Source organism: Astatotilapia calliptera, chromosome 14 (genome assembly GCF_964374335.1).
Source record: "Astatotilapia calliptera chromosome 14, fAstCal68.1, whole genome shotgun sequence".
Taxonomy (NCBI): Eukaryota; Metazoa; Chordata; class Actinopteri; order Cichliformes; family Cichlidae; genus Astatotilapia; species Astatotilapia calliptera.
In genome coordinates, this window is record NC_137435.1 from 31817720 (window position 1) to 31841763 (window position 24044).

General features: G+C 41.0%; 1 protein-coding gene across 3 annotated transcripts in view; it reads right to left on the bottom strand.

Annotated features, from left to right (window-relative positions):
• sik3 (SIK family kinase 3) overlaps positions 1-23108 on the bottom strand; it is a 40711-nt gene extending 17603 nt beyond the window's left edge. For all 3 annotated transcript variants that reach the window (XM_026191504.2, XM_026191505.2, XM_026191503.2), the window contains exons 1-7: positions 22587-23108; positions 3331-3447; positions 2649-2712; positions 1382-1543; positions 1072-1196; positions 722-845; positions 229-347 (exon numbers count right to left, since the gene is read on the bottom strand). In XM_026191504.2, the coding sequence (XP_026047289.2) occupies positions 229-347; positions 722-845; positions 1072-1196; positions 1382-1543; positions 2649-2712; positions 3331-3447; positions 22587-23093 (1218 nt within the window). In that variant the 5' untranslated portion in view covers positions 23094-23108. The remainder of the gene's footprint in view (positions 1-228; positions 348-721; positions 846-1071; positions 1197-1381; positions 1544-2648; positions 2713-3330; positions 3448-22586) is intronic.
• Positions 23109-24044: the final 936 nt, after the last annotated feature.

Consider the following 24044-nt stretch of genomic DNA (forward strand, 5'->3'; position numbering starts at 1 on the left):
TCTGGCAAATTAAATATGTTATTCGTGTAACACAGAGTAGCCACTAAATGATGGGGTGAGTCATTTTTGCAAAAACTCTGCTTTCTGGCAAGAGTTTTGCCAAATCAACATATTATACTGAAACTGTAACAGAAAAAAGCGCGCGCGCACACACACACACACAGACACACACACACACACGAAGAACAGAAAGAATGACTTTGTGAAATTCTTTTAAAAAGGTCTCACCCGGTCAAAATCTGGGTCTGGGTCCCCCTGTCTCATCCACTTGTTCTTACAGATCTGCTCCATGGTCAACCGTCTGCTGGGCTCCAGTACTAACATGTGTCTAATTAAGTACTCACAGTCTGTAACAACACATAAGCATACATGATATGCATTTATATCAGAGTATAATAGTTCAAATATTTAACTAATAAGCCTAAATCTTTCATGTGGTGACAAACGATCAGAAAAGGCTAAAATGATTTGCATTGTTCAAAAAAAAGAGATAATTATTAATTTATTAATTTAGTTTCTGTTAGTCCAATTTTATTCTTTCCTCTCATACAACATAAAATGCTTTTTCCAAAAGAAACTTTTGAAAATCAAAAGCTGGCCAGGCTTGGACTTCAGCGGCAGCTGTTAAAAGTCTTTACCGAGTACGTCACGCGGAACAAAGGTAAATTTGTTTTGTCTGATTAAAAACATGGAGAAGAATAAGAGTTGACTGCAGTCCCACCTGTGGACATGAAGAAAGGGATGCGGAACTTTCCACTGAGGACACGTGCCCGCAAATTTTGTAGAGTGCTGCCATCAAAGGGCAGGGCGCCGCACACCAGCACGTATAACACCACACCTAAGCTCTACACAGAGGAGAGGGAAAACAGCTGTGAGCACATCACTTTGAACAATTTGAAAACCATTCATTTATTAATTTTTTCCAGAGCTCTGTGTATTATTTAAGAAATGTGGTCGTCTGTGTTTTTCTTTTTCTTTTCAATTCAGCCGTACCTGGAACATTCAAGTCAGCTAGCCACACCCCACGTTTGAGCCCAGCAGGGCCTTCTGCGTACCTAAAAGTCGACTCACCCATATATCTACTTTGGGACCGTCATACTCCTTTCCCTCAAATAGTTCAGGAGCAGCATAGGGAGGGCTGCCACACCATGTCTTCAATAGCTGGCCTCGAGAAAACATGTTGCTGAAACCAAAATCTGACAGGGCAGACAAGAGGTTGATTTAATCTCACCAGTTGCCTTGACAGAGTAAACATTTTGTTCAAAACAGAAAAATGCTCCCTAAGTACATGCTGACACTTGCCTGCATCCACATCCACCACTAAATTTAACCTACCCACCCATTCGCTCTTCAGTGCAAACACACACGTGCGCGCACACACCTGCGATTTTGATGTTGAGGTTGTGGTCCAGTAGCAGATTCTCTGCCTTCAGGTCTCTGTGGACAATGCTGCGGCAGTGACAGAAATGAACCGCTGCCACGATCTGCTTGAACTTCTTCCTGGCATCTTTTTCTGCCATTCGTCCGTGAGCCACCAGGTGGTCTGTACATCCAAACAAAACACAATTGCTGGATTTAGGAAGGGAACACAGTGTTTCTACTGTCTACCTGTTCATGTACAAGATCCTGTGCTACAAATGTCCTTAAATTAATTCCCAAGACTGGCCAGGTGAACATTAAAGTGTACAGCTTTGGTGGGATCTGGGATTTTAAAGCACAGAGAGGGAATTTCATTTCATTTTTACAGGAAAAACTTTCATTTTAATTACAGAGAGTCTGCAGATTTAAATAAATTAGACTCTAAAACCTTTTTAATTCCACTTTAAAGGACATTTAATACCAAAGCTACATTGGAAACACATCAAACACATTGATTTACATTCAACATGAACATTAAAGTAAAATAAAAGCTTTTGACTGACGTTAAGAAACTTGTGTTTATTAAAGAGAAAAATCTCGATGTTGTCCTTAATGGTCTTCAATGTTATTTTGATTTATCTGCATTTCCAAACACTGACTTAACATTGTTTAGTAAAATACACAATTAGTCTTAAACTTGCATCTTCCCACGTCTGAGACTAGCTAGCAAAGGCCCCTTTTAATCACCATTACCTTTTTCATCAGACTTTCTGGCAGTGAAGCACTAAACTGAACCTCTTTCCCCTCTGAACACATTGAATTTCAGTTTTGTTTTTTCCCCCACATTAAGTTTCAACTGTTAGATAATGCTTCTACTCCCCATTAGCTGTTTTTACACACATATTAAAAAAGAGAAAAGCTTAAAGAAGTTATTAAAAAAAGAAAGATTTTACTTAATAACACAGTTATTCATAGCTGATATCAGCCCACTTAGATCAGCATTTAAATTCAGCTTGGAGTTCCAAAGTAGCAGAGCCCAAATGCTACAGCTGCATTACGTGATCACAGTGCAGTCGTGAAAGCAGCGGTACTGTGTGTGGAAAAAGTTCCTGAATTTAACACAAAACGTTTCAGTCTGTGTTTATCTATAACTTTTACAGGACCTGGATGCACTCTGTAATTAGATTACAATTTTGTTTTATGTATGTTGACACATTTAAAAATCAAAGTAAGAGAAAGTCAACGACAGAGAATCTACATTATAAGGTGACAGTGGGGGACTCCCTTACCGAATATCTCTCCACCGCTAGCGTACTCTGTTACCAAATAGATCATCCTCTCCGTCTCCATCACCTAAAGATATAAACAAATGATAAAAACCAGGACCTGCAGACCCTCTCACAGGCCAACATCTAGTCATGGGCAGTTCATGCGTTACATAACTGAATGACTAAGCACGGTTTGGCATACAAACAAGAAAGATGTAAATAGAACAAAAACAGCCATGTACTTAAGTGTACTGATCAACCTATGCGTGTGTGAGGATCAGATTGTTAAAATTTATGGTAACGTGATAAAAAAGCGTGCCTTCAAATTGCTGGGGGCTATTTCAGATCAGGTGCTGGGACACTGGTAGGGTGTTACAATCCTCATACACTTGGAAAAGTATGAAAACAAACAAAACTCTCACCTCTAAATTTCTATCACCGAGTCTCACTAGAGTGAGGTTTTGGGCAGAAGGTTGTAGTTGTACTGCCCCCCCACTTCCCCCCACACCCTCCAATACTTTTGAGACTTTTTCAGGTACATTTTATAATTGAACTGTCAACACCCCCAGAAAACAATGTCTGGTAACATCTGGATTCTTCTACACTTCAATCATCTATTTGCTCACATTTGGCCACAGGTCCCGGGTGGAAGAAGTGAGCAGAGATGTGTTAAAAGGCTCTGTGGGTGAGAGTGACTGTGTACCTGGTAGAGGCGGATGATGTGGGGGTGCTTCAGCAACTTCATGATTTGCACCTCTCTGAAGATCTTTTTCAGGTTCTCCTCGTCCAGCTGGGTCTTATCCACTATTTTTATAGCCACCTGGAGACAGAGACGCGAGAAAAAAAGAGATGGAAGGAGATGAATGATGGGAGAAAGAGAGATGGCGAAGTGGTGAAGAGGGTGAGTTTAAAAAAAGAAACACGGAGTACAGAAGACAGAGAAAAAAAGCAGAAACAATAACGGTTAGCAGAGAAGGAGAGAATGCGTTTTAAAACATACAATATGTTTGTCAGCTCTTATGTCTCTAAAGCACTCATGACAACGGTATTTTGCCGACACCTAAATTACAGACAACACATCTAGGGCACAGTCACAGTGTCTTAACAATATTGCTGTGATGACACAATAATCAAAGAACAGTAACAAGCCAAGTAAATTACCAACAAAGGGACTAAGGGCATGCAGCCCAGGAGACTTTACCCATTAAAAAAAATAACTTAAAGACAACTAAAAATGAAAACTAACAGGGGACACCGACACTTCTTGAGGTGATTGGTCGGCAAGTGTGCTGTCAGACTGTGTTATTCCTGATTTCCAGCTTATTTGGATAACGTGACCCACACCGTGACCTTCGACTGCAAGCGTAATGCTTGCGTAACTGCTGAGCCCCTCGACAATAGCTCCGGCAATGCGGACTGTGATAATTTGTGACAGGAGCTTTGCTCCGCCACTTAGGAGTGGGTAGATGACTTTAATGACTTAATCAAGCAAAGCTAATGGGGATGCCCCAAAACACAGCTTCTGCTTCTGCTAGACAAGTGTGGACAGAGTACATGAAAACTATGCTGTGATCACACACACACACACTCAGACACACACTCACACACCAACTCATTTGTCAAATTCTGTGAAGTACTATTTCGAGTACTCCTTTTAGCCATGAAGATGAGGCCACCTGAAGCCTGGCAAGGCCAACTTCCTGGAGCAGACAGGAAGGGGAAGTGAGGAAGAGCGGACGTAGGGGCTCCTGAGAGAGCACAGGGCAGCAAGTGTGGCATTCATCCAGCTTATATGGTGCATTGGTGTGTGAACTTTCCTTTCAAAGGTATTGTACAAACTGTGACAAACATTGGCACTTGGTAGAGTTCATGTGTTCACTAAATTTGGCAACTTACAAAAACAACGTGTCAGGTGGGCAGAGTTGGTGTTGTTTTTTTTAAAAATCACACTTTATTTGATAACAGCACTGAGCCCCACATACACAACTGCTATTTCAGTTCTAATAGTCGCGAGATATACTAAGAGTATCTTAAATTGGTTAAATAAAAATAAAAGAAGCTTGAAAAACAAAATTCCTAATTAAATGAAAACAGTTGACTTATCCAGCCTGATTGACCATGTTTGTTTAGTTTAAATAGATAATTTTACAGAGCATCAAAACAAGACTGAAACAAAAATCACCCCCCCTCTCATGTATGTAAGCATCTGTTTGGAACGTGTGAGTCTACGAGGTATTTTAAGCCCTGGAAATCTATTGTTAGAACTGGCCATCGTCAAGCCTTGTTGACGTAACTGCTCCCCTCTGCATCTTCTGGACGGTATCAACAGGACATCTGGATCACACGAGAATGAGCACAATTATTATCACTTTGGGGGGCAGCGAGACCTTGTGAAAAGGTGGAAACAGGGCAGCAAGTACAATTATACAACAATGACATACCCCAAAAAAGAGGAAGAGAGGAAGATTATTCATTTTTTGGCACCACAAAAATAAATTTGAAGTATTCCCTTTTCTCCATGTTCTCATACACACTAAGGCATCCTGTAAATTTAACTTGTTCTTTTTCCAGTAGTAGCATATGGGACATCAAAATAAATATCTCAGCCACAAAAAAACTAACAAAGGACAAGCCATTCTTTCCTAAAGACACACAGTCATTTTTCTCCTTTATACGGTAGGATCTGGCTTGAAGTGAGATGCTGGATCAAGATACGTTTCCAAGGACAGAGCAAAGATACCAGTTACCTCCAACCATGATGTTGATCTTGGCTGAGACGGAATTCATGATAACACATTCGTGTCTGTTTGCACAGGCATTTGGCTGTGCACGGTGAAGGGTTTGAGGAAAGCAACCTATGCAGATTTGCTTGCGTGCTGTCCTCCATAAAACCCAGCAGCATGTAGCCCGACTACCGTATCATGTACAGAATGCCGATTGCGAAGTGGATTTGGACGGGAAGGGAGTGACTGGAGCTTACCACAATGAGCAAGAAATACAAAAAATAATCAAAGTTTCAAAAAGCATCATGGGAAGCACTGAGAGTGGCTGCAGTGGAGCCCCCTCATTATGACTTCAGTCTTCTCCCTGATAGGAACAACAACAGCACGAACACACACGAGAAGTAGCCCACAGACCAGCCTGCAAAGCTCTGCGTAGGTCCAGCATACAGCAATCCCAGTCCCCTTAAGCCTTTCAGGTCCAGAGGCAGTTATAACATGTTTTAAGGTTGTGAGGAATGAGTAAAGGGTGCGGTTTCACACATGCCTTGCACTGAATATTTAGTATTAAGTGAAGAGAAATATTGGTGGCAGATACACAGAGACAGAGAGAGAACAACTCTATAGAGAATGTTAGCGGGCGGAAAAAAACAAATGTATAATGTTAGACACACATACACGCGTCTGCTAAATGTCATTTGTACTAGTGAAGCAAAAGAAAACATTTAGTCACGTTTGACAGAAAACTCCAGATCATATTGGTCCCGCTCTGGAGCCTTGTCTCTCTCTCTCAGCACAGACAAAATCCGGCCCATGACAGGAGACTTTTTCCAGTTATTCGGTTAGTAATATCTTAAGAGTATAAAAACTGAATGTGTCCTTGCAGGAAGTAAGACATGGCTGCAACATGGTTTAACTCTTTATCCCATAAAGACATCTGATGACTGCTGCTGTACCCTTAGTTCTGAGACCTCAGTATATATCAATAAACACATGGTTTGGCAACCATTACAATTGTTTCTGGGGTTTTCCAAGGGTAGCTGTATAGGTAAAGACCTCCCTCACTAACCTCTGATGCACACAGTCATTTTGTTCTATAAGCAGGTCTGAAATGACACAAAAACTGATCAGATGAGAAAAGAGATTCAAGGGTTACTCCTAGTGAGCTTTCATGGGGTACGGAGTTAAGCACAGGGTGCATGAGATCTGGTTTTCATACCAAAAATTCAGTTACTTTCTGTTGTTGTGTTTTTAGCTGCTGTAAGACGTGCTTTTTCCCCATCTTGTCTGGTGGATGAGGTTCATTGCAGAGAGGTGATAACGAAGAGCTGTCCTTTTTTAATTCCCCGTTTTCTTAAATATTAGTTTCCTGAATTTTCCCTTGAGCAGCTTTCATTGCTTGAGATTACCACAGCTAGTAGAGTAGTAGAGTAGAGTATGTTCATTTTATTGTGTTAACAGGTTAACCAACTTGCCCTGAGGTGAGGTTAGCTCTAAGCTCGACTCCACTGCCAAGCATGCGACAAGTGCATGTCTGTAAAGTTCAGTTTCAACCTTCACTAGAGTTTGTGTACCGAAGCAGTTTTGGGATTTTCATCTGCTTTGATCCAATTTCCATGGCTATTTCTGCCAAAATACCTGCGCTCTCTCTCTCTCTCTCTCACATACACACAGGAAGACACACACACAGACACACGCACGCTCTCCTGGGAGGCCAGCTGCAATGAGACGAAGTGTCATATAGCCCTTCTGATCACAAGACAGTGACCTCAACACAGCACCATGTCCGAGCAGCTGATGCCCAGAAGAGGAGTCTGGACCCGTTACTACACACAGACACAGACAAGTTTCGGAGAACACAACAGTGTAACCACGAAGTGTTCAAGAAATGGCTCCTTTAGTATTTAGTGTAAAGCACCATTCATGACTCAGAGCTGGAGGAAGAGTACTTTCTATACCCAAATATTTTAGGATGTGCGTTTCAAAGTAACTGTTCCCAACTAATAACAACAGTAAATAAAAGTTGGTGCTCATGTAGATACAAAAAACTAAGCTTTTGATTTTATTTCATTTTAGTTATTTCACTGCGTCCACTGTTAAATGAACTTGTAACATGCAGCTCAGGAAAGGTTAAACATCATAATTCCGTTATAAGAAACTCAGTAATAAGCTAAGATGTAAAGTACATCCAAATCTTATCACTCTCCTTTATTGGCGGTTTCAGTTGTACAACAACGACTCTGCTACCGTATAGAGGACAGCAGGACTGAGATTATTGGGAGCTTGTTAGGAGCTTATACGCAAGTTAATGACACAGTGACTCTTAAATGTCTCCCTGCATAAACACAGTGGACACCAACACAGACACAAGAAGGACTGAAGTAAACACTGCTGCAACAACAATTTAAAGACCACAGCGCATTTCTTGTACTCCATCTTTGCTGTGAAACATGCCTGCCCTCATGCACACGTGTTTGTGGTTGCTGTTGTGTGGCGGGGAAATCTCATTGTCATTGGTTAGCAGTTACAGTAAAAATGCCTTCATTTTCAGCAATGCACTATTTATGGAAAAACATTACACTGTCTTATCTTGTGTATTACTGTACATCTACTATGGGCCACGATCTCTGTCATGCTGCTCATTTCTAAGAAACTGTGTACACAGAAAACCATAAATCAGCTTTTTCCAAGTTACGGAAAACACCCTCACTGTGATTCTTGAAAATACCATCAAGTCAACATTTTTGCCCAAGACACTGAAGATAACTGCATTTAGGCTGGATTCATGCCCTGATCACACTAGATAGTGTGCATCACAGATGGGCATTATCTGTAAGCTGCCAAAAACGATCAATATGGCATTTTAAACCCACTTTACACTGGGACTGGACAGCTGTGTTGAGGTGAGAGGAACTGGGCATCACTTCGCAACATTTTCCAAGTGTGCAACCCATCAGAACAACTCTGAAGAGACTAAAATTGTCTGAAGTTATCCTGGATTTTAAATAACACTGGATTCCTGCAGCCTATTTTTTATCCCGGCATTAACTGACATGAGCGACCATAAACACAATCAATGTATCTATATTGAATTGAAACAAACAGTGCAATCGACAGAAACACTAACCTCGCATGCCTTTGGTCAACAAGGTCTATCTTTGAGGAAGTAAAAGTCGTAAAAGGTTTCCGCGGGTGAAACTGTGGAAGCTTTTATTAACCTTCTATTAATGGTTGCCTGTAAATGCCTTTGTCTGCGGATCTCAGGCGGTCTCTCGCCCTTGTCAGTTTTCGGCTTGGTGCGGCTGAGGTGTAGGTGGCATTTGGCTTCGGTTCTCCATTGTTCTCTCTGGTGCTAATGTGCTAGTCTCAAGACTGCTTGACTTCCACACCGACGTCTGCTCAGCCAAGAAGTGTATTCTGCTACAGTAAATTGAAACAGTCTTGCTGACCACGCAAAGCACTTTAGACTACACGCCACATTTAACCATACATTCATACTGTTCTTATTCTCCACACTTCAAGCACTTTATCAACAAGACAACCACAAACTATTCAGAATTGCCAATTAAGCTAACACGAATGTGTCTGGACAGCGCTGAGGGGTTTACAAGCAAGCCAGTCAGAGCATCTCTACTGGAAAAACTGTTTGATGACACCATTTTTAAATTGCCCTCAAGCATGTTTTCGGCATCATCTTCTGTTAAAAAAAACAAAAAAAAAACAGAGAGTGCAGGGAAATACCTGACAACATATCTATAGAGAACCTACAGATAACATGAATGACGAGCTATGCTCTGTGATGCCTGTTCGCGTAGCTTTCAGGATCCTTTAGGACTTGAACTTGAAAACATCCATGCATGACTCAACTATGATTCTAAAAAGCAGAACTTGGTTTATGTAATGTCTACAGTGGGAAGCCTGGGAAAGTGCATCTTGTGTGCTCATCTGTGTTCTCACACACACACACACACACACACACACACACACACACACACACACACACACACACACACACACACACACACACACACACACACACACACACACACACACACACACACACACACACACACACAACATGGTGTGGTGTTAAACTGTATGAGGTTAACATTCATCGACAGCAGGCACAGATTACGACACCCACAGAGGGAATAATGCTCAGGCTTAACCCACATCAGCATGTGAAGGCGTTTTAACTCACATGCACACAAAAACCCCAGCTCAACTGATAACCTGCCATCCAATGTTTGCTGTTAAATCTCATATTTTCAAATATAAACACTATAAAACTGAGTCTGAGTCTTGCATGCTTATGTCACAAAGACATCACGCACCATGAGGCCACGTCAGGTCAGCACAAATGGCGTTGCTCTGGCTGTGCTAGGCATGAGCACGCACAGTGATGTTACAGGCACAATGAGTCAGCAGCACAATGCCTTTCAGAGGTGTTTTACTGGTGTGTTGTGCACTTGTATGAGTAAATGTGTCGAAATGACTCAGCTGAGTGTGTTGAGCTGAAAGTACAAGAAAGGGGACATGCTACAGCGCAGAGAAAAAAACTGGACATCACATTCATCTGCCAATTTGGCAGCTTTTTCCCCTTCTTAAATAGCAAAGCAGGCATTTTATGGTGACTAAACTCTGTGGGATAGAAATACCTCATCGTGAGTAGCATTCACCACTGAGCTTTGATGAACACAGACATCACAAGAACCACTCCTCCGAAGCTTAATAACTATTTTATTCGATTTTTATTAATGACATTTTTATATCAGAAGTAGAAATTGGAATTAATGCATACTTTACAAGGAGACGCCACCTGAAACAGCATCAGTCTGCATTAGGCCTGTTCGAATGAACGATCAGCTTGGGGATTGGCAATGTTCAGAGTAAGTGGCCACTATCAGCTTCTTTTTTTTAATGTCTTAAAAAATATTATTATTAAATTAATATCCAATTTAATTTGACCCGTCATAGTTTTGCATCAGCATTCTATGACTATAACTGCTACTTGCAACACCTACACAGTAGACTTGAATAGTCCAGAGCAGCAAGTCTTTTGTGGCATGCTCAGCTAAACGCAGTTTTCAATGTGCCTGATTACCATAGACAGCACAAAAGATGGAGGTAACGACCATGCCATCCCCGGTGGCTTTGGACTCCACATTTTGAAGCCTCAACAACAATCTTTCTTTAGCATTAAAAGTGGAGACAACACGTCCTTCATCAGGATGCTACAAACATACAGACACATCTATATAACATTCAAATCAAATTTAACCAGCAACATACTTACTAAGACTGCAGTCAAAAACTGAACAGGTGCCATGCAAAGACACATATGCTGGCCAAGGCACAGAAAACTGCTAATTACTGGAAGAAATGTAACACCAATTACATGCAAGTAATTGTACTGTCCTGTTAAATTATGCTATTAACTTTTCACAAGGGTGGGATTAATAATGTTTGCTGCATAGCTCCCAAAACTAACGTGGGTGTTTTTTTACGACCTAAACCCACTAGCTGCTACCTTAATGATAACTTAACAGACAGTTAGTGTGGGTGATTGATAGTGAAAAGCTAACTTTAGCATGTGTACACCATTGTGCATGTTGAACATACTGTGAACTTCCCATGTATTTACTGCAAATATAGTAACCAGTTATCCATCCTTTATTTAACATCATTGCTCTCTGCAGCACTGCACATATAAATACGCTAAACATGTTACTGTCTTTACTGTCTGTTTATATTGAGAACAAGAAAACAAAACAGAGCCCAATTTCCTGTATTTGGACACATACTTGGCCAGTAAAGCAGATTCTGATAGCTGTTAAATGCTTCGATGCTGGTGAAATGAGAGCCTTATTGACATCTCATATATTCTATAAAAGTGTTGTGAACTTCACTTAGTTCAGCTGCTAGTGAGGAGTGGGTCTGTGTGTAATGCTACTGTGTGAACTTGTGTCTCAAGTGGAAGAGGCAAAGATGGCACTGATGGCATCAAAACCACTGCAAATGAGCATCTAATCCAATAGTAATTTTTGGTGTTGAATAGTAACTGTGCATATGCTTTTTAATGATGTAAACTTGGGCATTATAAGACTGGAGTCTACAGTGACAGACCTTTGGAGCTGACTTCAAGCAACACCTGGGGAACTCAAGTTTTTGGCATTTTTGCATCGGCTTTATTTTTCAGCTCTAGAAGCTGCCTCCTGGCATTTACTTAGACCATCTATGCAAAGACACAAACCTATGCAAATCTGTGACCATCAAAGCAAAAAAGGGAGTAAAGGAGTAATCACTGGGCGATCGTGGCTCAAGAGTTGGGAGGTCGCCTTGTAATCAGAAGGTTGCCGGTTCGAGCCCCGGCTCTGACAGGCTCGGTCGTTGTGTCCTTGGGCAAGACACTTCACCCGTTGCCTACTTGTGGTGGTTAGAGGGCCCATTGGCGCCAGTGTCCGGCAGCTTCGCCTCGGTCAGTGCACCCCAGGTGGCTACAATGTAGCTTGCCATCACCAGTGTGTGAATGTGTGTGTGAATGGGTGGATGACTGGATGTGTAAAGTGCTTTGGGGTCCTTAGGGACTAATAAAGCGCTATACAAATACAGGCCATTTACCATTTACTTCCTGCTAAGTTCTGAAAGTATGTTACTGAGTCGTTCACCCATTTCCAAAGTGCAACCAGTAACTGGAAGTTAGTAGTTCTCCCTTTGCTCCAAAAACACTCCATAAACTGTATTCACACATGTAACATGAAGCAAAATTTCTCCTTGGGTTTGTCTGCACACAACCATTAGACTTGTCCTTGGAGAAACAACACACATTTCTCCTGATAATGCCTGATGTTGAGCTGATGGTTCCACTGATATAGAAACCAGTACAACTAAATGCAGTAGCCTTTCTTCTACTAGGACCAGTGCCAACTACAAGCCCTGTGTGTGAGAGCTTTATCCATCATACAGGTAAGAGGCTACAGAACAGGGACTTTGCATGCACTCTGAGGCAGAGCCGTAGCTGATTTTATAATTCGACAGGAACACAATGTGATCGTATTGACGAAGCCTCGAGTGCCCTCAAACGTGCGCCGCACAGTCACACACATTCTGGTGCGTGTTCTTCCTCTTTTGAAGCTGCAGATTCACTGAGACGCGGGAGAAGACAACTACAGGGCAGGAAAATAAGTCAGGCAGAAACGTAGCCTTTGTCGTATTACTCACCCAAATGAAATCACATTCGGGCATGTGTATATGTGTCTGTGAGAAAGCGAGAAGGATTGCTGTATCTTTGAGAGCTGTGTGTGAGTGTACTGAGGGAGTGAGTGAAATTGTTACACAGTACATTAGGCCTGTTACCTAACGCTTGCCATCCTGTCGGCCCCCTTCCTCTTGCTTGTTTCTTACCAAGAGCACAGGGGAGGAAAAGGGGGACAACACAGGAAAAAGGACAGAAGGACATGGGGAAAGGCCTGCTTCCCTAAGAAACACACAGGTCAGGGTGTGCCACACAGCACCGTGTACCTATCATGACACTTTGCAGTTATTTCAATGACAAAGAAACCAAGGACCCAGTCCGTCTGATAATAGAAGCGCACTTTGTTCATGGCAGACAAAGACCATAGCCAATGGTAAATCACTCGCATTCAAAATTGGTGGTTGGGGTCTGGAACCACCATCATCACGACTGAAACCATGGAAACCAGTTAAGACTTCAATGAAGCGACCTTTCTCCAACTAGGAGCCTTGGCAACACACTAGGGCTGCTCGATTATGGCAAAAATGATAATCACGATTATTTTCACTGAAATTGAGATCACGATTATTTGACAATATTTATTTAACCCTTTAAGACCTACTATAGAACCAAGTCCACCAGAGCTTATATTATTTTTATTTATTTTTTTTACATGCTGTAGTGCCATTTGTGGGAGCATTTCAAGTTGCTATACATCAATACAACTGTTATAGCCCATATTTTAATAATATGTATGCATTAAGTGCATAGTAATTACATAAATTGCAAAAAAGTGCAATAAACTACAAAAAAAATTGAAAATCGCTTTTGTTTTGTTTACATATATTTCTACTTGGAGAAGTTTAAGAGGTTTATCCCTCAAAACTTTAAATACAATAAAGTTGCAAAAAATAGTTTCCCACCACAGGAAATTTATTTTGAGTGTCTTCATAGTTTTATTTTGGAGATACAGCAATTTTTATATACTGCAGGAAAAACAAAAAACAATCCTATGATGCAAATTTGCAAAGAAAACAGCAGGTGCATCATTTCACTGTGGGAAGTGTTACGAACAGCTGATAGGAACGGCAAAGCGTGTTTCTGGAATATTATGTTTTTGTTCCTGCAAGCGCTTTTTATGCAATTTTTGCAAAGCTATATGTGGAACGAAACCGTGACCGAGGACAAGCTGATGGCATAAGATGTAAGTACAACTCCTCCGGTTTCATATGCAAAACAAATTATTGCGCTAGCTTACATGGTTCAGGTTCTACAGGGATTTAAAAATAGTTACGCAAAACGGAGCATGCTGCTCTGACCGGCTTTAAAGGGTTAACAATGACTTTAAAAAAATAATATAAAATAGTGTGCAACACCACTGAAGTTTTTTTTTTTTAAACTCTTTTCAACCAACGGCAGTCACTCTCCTCTCCAAATAACTATAGCTTTCCGAGCTTCCCTCGGGTCCTCTTAATCAGCGGTCTCCACCCTTTTTTGCGCCACGGACCGGTTTATGCCCGACAATATTTTCACGGACCGGCCTTTAAGGTGTCGCGGATAAATGAGGGAGGGGCTAATAATCGGCTCAGTCATTTTTAATGATCGTTGAAAGCCCAGATCGTAATCGTGATTAAAATTCGATTAATTGAGCAGCCCTACAACACACAGTCGCCGCTGACAACAAGTAGCACTTTGGATGATGACGGCACAGAGTTGTGATTTTTAACTGCCGGCTTCCTGTGCCTACAACTCAACCCGCTGCAGAAAAAGCCCAACTCGACTTTATTTTTAACCAGATCAAACAAGACCACTGATCACACCTCCTTCATCATGATGCTACACACACGCATATAACATTCAAATCAAATTTAACCAGCAACCTGCCTGTTAAAGCATCACACAGACTAAGACTGGAGGTGTTTGTTGTGATCGGTGATTTGCAATAACCATGTTTACAATTCAAATAAATAAAGGTTTGTCATGCAGATAAAACGGACACTATTTGGTGCTGCATTCTGCACTCCGAGTTCATCATATGTCCTTGGGTCGCACATCAATAAATTATTAGCGATGACCTCTTACCTAGAAACCAGCAAGGACCAAAGACACTGTAGTAGCAAAGATGAAACGTTTCACTGATTCTAATTAATTAAATGTGCATAAACAGTCAATTCCATAAAACATCTGACGGGCACTGTTAAAAGGATATGCAAAAAGGATGTGCAAATTTGCCACCTGTTAAAGCGGTCTGCACTGTAAACACAAGGTGACCACCTCAAAGCCTGCACCCTTATGTCCTAAGCTAACAGGAAAATTGTCCATCTCTATGATATACAAGCAACATATGCATTTGTTTTTCATCGTGTCTATATAAATCCTAAATCACTCTTTGGAATCTTTTTTATAAAATGTATTCAAGATTTTAATGACATGACATTTTGTTTACAAATATCTACAAATTAAACATATTTGTTTTAGTTTGTCAGTTTGACATAGAAAGTAGGGCGGGGCCATATCATACCGTTCACGGTAATACCGGTATAATGTTGGGCAACGATAGGAAAATGAAATATTGCGATAGAATATGGGTAAAACGCGCATGCGCAGTGCCTTTGTTTTCATACGCACATGGCAGAAAAAGGGTGCCGGCGACAGAGAATGAGAAAGGCGAAAGCAGATCGTTGAATGAAACCGATGAACCAGAATTGGTTTGTAAAAATGCTGCAACTTCAGTGATGTGGAACTGGTTTAGCTTTCGTCCGTCAGATACACAACAAAGCACTATTTTGGTGGCGCATGCTAGCGGGCCGTCGTTATTACTGTGTTTTTTGGAAAATACAGCACACTTAAAATCAATCATTCGATTTTTCTGAAAATCGACAGTGCCCCTTATAATCCCGTGTGCCTTACGTATGAATTCTGGTTGTGTTTACTGACCTCGAAACGATTTTATGTTGTACACGACGCTCGAAAAACAGTCAAATGTTTTAGTACAACTTTGCTAAGCTACAAATCCCGTAGGCAGGAGCCTCGCGGAGTGATACGTACTGTGCTTCAGCATAGTATTACGGTATTGTGTGTGTATAACCTCTTTTTAAGTTTTGTGGATATTATACATGGTTATGCTGAGGATATGTTGGCCAATTTCCACTGGAAATGCCTTTTGGTTAAACTGTCAGCAAGGAATTTGCATTTACAATGTTAACTTTTTATATAACTTTAATGCACATAAAAAACAGCTGCTTGTTTAAGTGAAAATACGTTGATTTTTTTTTTTTTTTTTTTGCACTAATAAAGTTGTGGAGTTGTAAAGTATCTTGTCTCGTGTCAATTATATCGTCAGTTATATCGTTATCGCAAATTTTCAAATGTATATCGTGATAAATATTTTTGGTCATATCGCCCTGCTCTAATAGAAAGCAATTTAAAGTTGTGATCTTACTACTTTCTTAGATCACACTTTAAAACGAGTGTGCGTGTCTATGTATTCTTTACATTTCAGCAAGTGCTCTTTCAAAACACTTTGCGTTTCAGTGAGTGTGTATTGCTAACATGGGAAGGAAAGCTGGTGGTAATTTTGGAGGAATCTGAATAAGTGATTCTTCAGAAATATAAATAATTGAACAAATGACATTAAGGTGACTCCTTTAGGTGTGGAGCGACTGATAATGACAACAGTGCATCACAAAGATGGCCGTGCAGAGATAGGGATGGATTCTATTGGAGAACAAAAGCTTAAAAACATCAGTCACCGTCACCTAAATCACCTACAGTGTGGGGTTGTTAAAACAGAATCAACACTGCAGTACTTTGTAAGCTCTGCAACTGGAAATGTCTTTTCAAATCAGCTCAACCTGCAGTGCTCCGGCTGTTTCCTGTACTGTGTTTACTGTAACACGGAATTATCTCATATCATTTGATATGCCAGTTGTAAACTCTTGATGTGGACCCAATATCAAAGTTAGACCCCCTTCTGGTTTGGATCTTCATTCTTTCATTTGAGAATAAACGCGTATTAACTGCTTATTAAATGTTGTTTTAGTATCAGAATAAACAAGATCAGAAAGTCTAACCTAAAACTCTCTTTGACTTGCTAGTAGGGCTGGGCCATATTATACCGTTCACGGTAATACCGGTATAATGTTAGGCAACGATAGGAAAATGAAATATCGCGATAGAATATGAGTAAAACGCGCATGCGCAGTGCCTTTGTTTTCATACGCACATGGCCGATTGTTGAGTGAAACAGATGAACCAGAATTGGTTTGTAAAAATGGTGCAACTTCAGTGATGTGGAACTGGTTTGGTGTTTGTCCGTCAGATACACGACAAAGCACATTTTTTTGCAGAACATGCAAGCGGCCGTCGTTATTGTCGTATTTGTCGGACTAAGATGCTCTTAAATCTGGGAGTAATCTGGGTCCTAAACTCCGTATGCTTCAGGTCAAACGAACACTGCAGCATCACTGAGAGTTAAAAACTGTCTAAATTCTTTCATCTTTAATAAAACGATCAGCATTGCTGCTTTACCAGGTGTAACTATGAAGTTTAACTTCCAGGCATCCATGAAAACAAAAGTTATTACATTTAACGGAGTTAGAAGTTAGCAGCAAGCTAGCGGAAGTTAGCTCGCTAGTTTCCTAAGCATGATATTGCATGTTCTGACTGAGAGATTTCTGAAAAAATTCAAACGTACAGCTCTGTTATCACTTCCAACATAAATGAAGACAGGAAACTAAACAGCAGTGACGTTTGTAGGGTTACTGAAGTTAGGCTAGCTGGTATATAATGATGTGCTACGTGATCGCTAGCGACACAGCTATGTTAGCATAACATAAACAGTGAAGCTGGAGGATGAACACTAACACTTTTCCACTTATAAAAGTTAACGTTAAGGTTCCGGATAGTTAGAGACAAATGCAATCGCATGGCAGGATGCTGTAAACGGACCAAACTTCAGTCAGGAGAACAACTGAGATAATCCATCCACAATACCAGGTTAGTCATTAATGTACTGCAACAACATGGGAATAGAGCAGCTGCCAGAGAATTCAACATTAATGAATCAATGGTACAGAAGTGGAGGAAGCAAGAAGAATGAGTTTAATAAAGTTTGATTTATCTGACTGCTTTATTTCGCTTAATGTGCCTTATAATCCAGTGCACCTTATGGTCCAAAAAATACGTACTGCAAACTGCAGTTTAATGTTGCAAAGCACCTCTTTTTAACTTCAGTGGATATTATACATGGTTATGCTCAGGATATGTCAGCCCATTTCTACTGGAAATGCCTTTTGGTTAAACTTTCAGCAAGGAATTTGCATTTGCACTGTTACATTTTTATAAAGCTTTAATGTACATAAAAACCAGCTTCTTGTTTAAGTGAAAATAAATGGAAGGTTGTCTTTTTGCGCTAGTAATGTTGTGGAGTTGTATTTTGTCTCGTATCAATTATATCATCAGTTATATCGTTATCGCAAATTTTCAAATATATATCGAGATAAATATTTTTGGCCATATCGCCCTGCTCTACTTGCTAGCTCCTGTGTCTTATCAAACCTAAGTGAGAACACATCGGTAGCTACCAGGTGTATCCGCAGCAAGCCTGTGGGTGTCCCCGGTCCTGTCCTATGTATGCTCCAATCAGGCACCAACCTCACCTAAACCAAACAGCGCTGTAGCAAGAGCACATCTAGTGTGGACTAAATCTACTATGTGCTACATATGAGACAGTATAAAGTCCGAAAACACTAAAACTTAATTCGCCTGACACTCTCCGAAATGTCCGTGGGAAAACAGTGACCAAGATTAAATGAACAGATGTAGCATTTCAAATAAAATTTCTCATATTTATTTGAGGTAAAAGCTTTCAAATAATTGATGAATTAGCTTTTACATTATTCGATTATCGAGTCATGCGTTGCTTGAGAAAAGTTTGAGGAGCAATGTTCAAGGCCAAGCAATCAAACAAGTACAGTGTTAATTATATTTTATAAAATGACTGACCAAAGAATTGTTTTAATTAGTTACATCTTAATACACGTTAATTAGGCATTAGTTAATGCCTATTATACCTAACTACATGAGTATATCCTGCTTGCTAGTTTAAATGTTTACATATTCATTATTATTATTTCTATTAGATGAAGGCACATTGGATATTTTTGTAAATAAGGGCAAATCAAATGGCTCTTATTGTTGCTATAGTTGAAAAGAATTTAAAAATAAAAGCAAAACTCAATGATGGGTCACAGTTTACTTAGTCCCCAAAATTCACAGAACTATGAGTAACAGATTTAGTCTACAATGGGTAGTTTACAGTGTCACAGTATCAGAGAGGACTAATAGGTTTTATTAATGAGCCACGGCTAGCAAGGATGTTTGTGGATACCCTGAGCAGTAAAGCCAACATTTATCCACATGCAACATGTGACACAAACTGCGTGAGTGTAACAACTCTCTTGTTTTGACTTCCACCTCACAAACTGATCTTGTCTGGGTGAAATGAACTTTCACTATTACGACATCAAGGTGCACCACACCAATTGTTTGCTTCTCAAGGTCTGTGCTGTGTGACTGCCTCCGTTTTACTAAGCATGTAAGCCAAAAGCCCCAGATTTCCACAAATGTGCACGGCAAAAACCCAAGTTGAAGTGCTATTGGGAAATTAAACTCTGAACTAATTGCCCATCGAATTGCTCAGATTTTATAAAACATCAGAGGGGGGAATGAGGCTTCGAAAAGGGACCATCCCTTTCTGTGCTTGTGAGCCACAGAGTATAAATATCCAGGTTCTCTTCTGTGTGACTGCACTGCAGGATATCACGCAGCTCCATCTGAGAACGGGGAGTTGTTAGGCTGTTTATGACTAGTCAGCATTTCTCTTCAGATCGTTATAGAACCTGGGCCATGAAACAAAGCTACCCGTGCGCATTTCATCTGATGGCTGATTACCATATCCATATTCATGATAACTACGGGCACGTTAAAGCACGCTGCTACTCTTCTGATATCCGTAAGCCAAGTGGGGACGCTGAAACCCCTGCGATTAGGGGTGGGTTTTTATAATCGATTCATCGATTAAAATCGATTCTGGCTTGGATAACGTAAAATCGATTCATTAAAATCCTGAATCGATTTTTTAATATAAATTTATTTTGTCCGAAATGCCAGAATCTCTGGTGACATCTCACAAAATTTCAAGAACCACCAAACAGTAAATGAGAGCAGGTACAGGGATTCTGCACATAGACTTAAACACACAGCGCGACCCGCGGATCAGAATCAGTTAGATGTCGCCTTTCTCACAGTCGGGGCTGAAAGCCGACAGCTCGCTGATCCGGGTCCGCGCTTTGTGTTCACGCCCTTTATGCGCTGATTCTAAAGCTGTTAGTTTGATCTCTCGCCAAACAATATTGATCGAACCAGCAGCAAAAGAAGATCCAAACGCTTCACATAAACATCGTCATGAATTCACTCTTTTACTGTTTTGCTTCCATTGCGATGCGCAGCTCTCTCTCTCTCCCTCTCTCCCCCCCCCCCCTCTCTCGAACAGTTTCGCTTTCTTCATTATTCGCTTGCTTGTTACGCACAAGTCTACTGTTGTTTACAGCGCTGTCGGCCGCTGTTTTTTTCCCTTTTACATTCTTCCGAAAAGAAAACCTCATTTCTGCTGTTCAATACTGAACAAATTTAAACTTTTTAATATTATTCAAAATGCAAAATGCTTAGCCGTGTGTCTAATAAAACCGCTGTAACGTCAGAGGTAATGTTCATTAATTAATGGTTTTCTTTCGTTTTTGATGTACTGCAGAATATTTTTATAAAATCCCAGGCCAGGAAAACCTTCATGTTTTTCTGTGTTTTATCCTCAGCTACTTTGACACAAAGGCATCTGCTGTGATGCTCACACCTTGGATAAAGTCTTGCGAGTGTCAGCTTCCTTTTTATAGATACAAAAATATGTAAATGTTCTGATCTGAATTATACTTCTGACTGTCAAAATTTCCCAGATTTAAATCGAATCGAATCGAATTAAATCGAATCGTGGATCGAATCGATTTGGGACCTTGTGAATCGGAATTGAATCGATTCTAGAAATCAGTGACGATACCCAGCCCTACCTGCGATTGTTGGTGGAAATTATGAGGTTACTGCGACCAACCATCAACAGACAGAAAACAGGGCTTATTTCATTCTCTCAGTGATTGTCATCTCTCAGGCTCAGACAGACACACATCAATACAAGTGAAAACAATAGACATTGTATTGTTATTGGAGGAAACTAACAACATCTCCCATAAATTCTGGCCTCTACATATCATAGTCAAACACACACACAGGTAGTCTTTCGAGCAACATCCCCAGGATTAAAAACATCTCCACGGCTCACCGACCCTTGTGTATTTTGTCATGAAACTAAATGGAGGGTTCAGTCTCTATGTGACGCAAAGCATCCAAATGCCCCGTGTCTACTCGTCTGTGTGTATGTCAACAAAAACACCAAGGTAAAGCTACACACTTGGCAGCTTTGACATACCTCTATTTATATCATGTCAATAAAAGGCTCTTCATCATATATTGCAGGCACCGCTTTCAGTAATCGAAGCCCTGAGTGTTCACCTGCACATCGATCACTACTGATCCCAATACTCCCGATAACCTAAGGAAGGATTTTTAACGCTGCTATACTAATCTGCTGCAAATCACAGTTAGTATTAGAAGAGACCTCAATGACGCATCTGTTGTCAAATATGCCAGCAAAGGCCTTCTGATTTGTTTGGCACTTTTTAAGGTTACATTACCAACACAGCTGATAACCCAGTGGCAACAGACTGCTCAAAGACAAATAAAGCCTTACAAAAACTCAGGCACCGCACGCGATAGGTCAGCAAAACTTCAAAACAATACTCAGAATTTGTGAGTGCTGCCTTTTCTTTGTAATGCCCCCAAACGTGTCGCAAACAATAAGATTTTTTTAAAGCACTGAGTTGCGGCCAACTTCAGTGTAAGGCTGAAAGGCATCTACTCATGAAGGATGATTTTGTGTTTCATTAATTTTCTGACAGTAGCATCTGCCATTAACTATGCCAATCGTTCAGTATATTTCAAACTGTCGCACACACCATGCAAACGCGTTTATGTTCCACTTAAAACTGTATAGTGACCATTCTGAAAACACTTTCATTTTTTTGGCCAATGTCAATATTTTCCTGTCCACGAGGACTCAACGCGCTGTCATCTAGCTATTAAACCTGATATCTAGTACTACAAAATCTGATATGTACAGCTGAAAATGTTCCAACAAACTGGTTAAGGTGTACGAACGTATCTTTACGCGAAACGGTACATGTTAAGTAGCTTGTTCACCCAATTCTTTAAACAGTTAAGTTTATTTTAAAGCCCACAGTCTTTAGCTTTCCTATAATATAGTGTGACAAAGTTTCGATGGTACTTTATTGGGGAATTCCTAAGAGGGATATTAAATCTTGGGCCAAACACAAACCTATCAAGTTTGGAAGTTCACGGTTAACTTAACAAAAACAATTGCCCAAACTTTTCTTTCATCCTTGACGGACTGGCATCTTTCTCAGAGGTATCTAAGTTGTACTAACCGGGTAATTAGCCATCAAGCTAAGCTAGCTACTAGAAAATCGACTCATCTTTTTTATCTTCGTCGATACCCTTCTCTCTGTCCTTTGCGCTTTGCTACACATTAACCTCGGGCCTTTTAAGCTTTCAGAAAAAGCACTACAAGTGGATAGATGCGAGCTATTATTTACGTTGTGATAAATAAATCTGGATCCAGTAGCTAACGGTGGTGTCCCGTGTCGAGCGGACCTCCGCTACACCGAGCAGCGGTGTCACCATAGCGGGCTGGCCGCTGCTGTCTCCCGAGCCTGAAGGCCCCACCGTCATTCTACTAAAGCAGCCGAAAAGGCTCAGAATAAATCAATGACAACTTATAATTGTTCACCTCTGATACTCGGACATCAATTGTCTTACCTTTGCTTTAGTAATGATGTGTGTGGCCAGTTTAACAACCGCGAAATTTCCCTTCCCGATGGTCCGCTCGATTTCGTAGTGGCCCACTCGGGCTGGGGGTGGCCTGGGGACCGAAGTGTGGCCAGGATTTGTGATGCACCCAGTGGCTGTGCTGGTACGACCGGAGTGGCTGATCCCGGAGGATGGCTGGGCTCGGTTCTGGGAGCCCATGCCTGCGTGGGTCGGTCGGGCAGAGTGCGTAATCCCGGCCGCTGCGGACCCAGCAGCACCTCCGCTTGACACGGCCGCCATCTTCTCGCCTCTCTGCGGGAACAACAAGCAGCCGTGCGCAGCGCGCATCGCGGGCACGCCCCCGCCCTGCGTCATTTTACGTAGAAAGCTCTTCCGCAGCGCCCTCTCTAGGTTGTAACCATAGTAACGAGCGGCGTAACAAATGACTTCATCCAGAGAAACGTATTGTGGTTGCCCTGGTGACAAAGAAGTGCGCATTATCACTCCGGTTCCCATGATTCAGTGATTCCTTGCAAAGTGCTGCGTTCTGTATGAGCAGACGGTTTTTAAAGTGTTTAAAGGTGTACGCCGCTTTACCCTTACAATGGCGGACGAGAACAACGGTCGCTTTGTTATTCCACTGCAATACAAATATACATCTGATATGAGTATGTTTCACAAAAATATGACTACAGTTTCTAACAGCTGAATGCCATGAAGAGATCCCAAATAGAAAAATTACAGCCATTATGGCGGTCGTCCACAGGCACTGTATTAGCTATTTTGGCTGGGGGTTTTTTGTTTTTGTTTTTTTGTTTTTGTCTTCGATAAATTACTAAAAACGTGTACTTAAACAACAAAAAAACAAGCAAACCTTTAACTTCCCCCAGAGATGTAGGTGTCTTTATAATGCTGATAAATGGCCCTGACCTTCTGAGGAGGCTTTGATAAGATCTCTTAATGAACACAGAATCATTAAATCAGCGATTAGCTGTACTTCCGTGGTGACTGGCCTGCACTCATACGAAAACATAATCACTGTGTCCCCACCACAAGCGTGCAGTGATACCTGCACAGTGACATAATAATAATTATGCAAAACTAAATGTATGTATGCGAAAGAATAAAAAGATAAATAAGCGGGGTCACTCACACCATTTATAGAAAGATGCATTACCTGAATCCACTCATAGAGCTAATTTAACATAAGGATAATCTAAGTAAAACGAAAGGAAACATTTCAAAGCTCGTTGCAGTTAATTTTATTCTCTGGTCCATAGGCTCTCTCACCAGACTGTAGACAGCACCCCTTCATGGTGGAAAAGAGTTCCTGCATCCAGGCTGGTCCAAAACAGGAAGGTGCCCTGTGGCTCCCAGACCGCAGAGAGAAAGCAGACTTGTTGTTTGGAATTAGATAACTCATTGTAAATAAGTTTCGTCATGTGCATTTCTAAATGATCGTGTGTA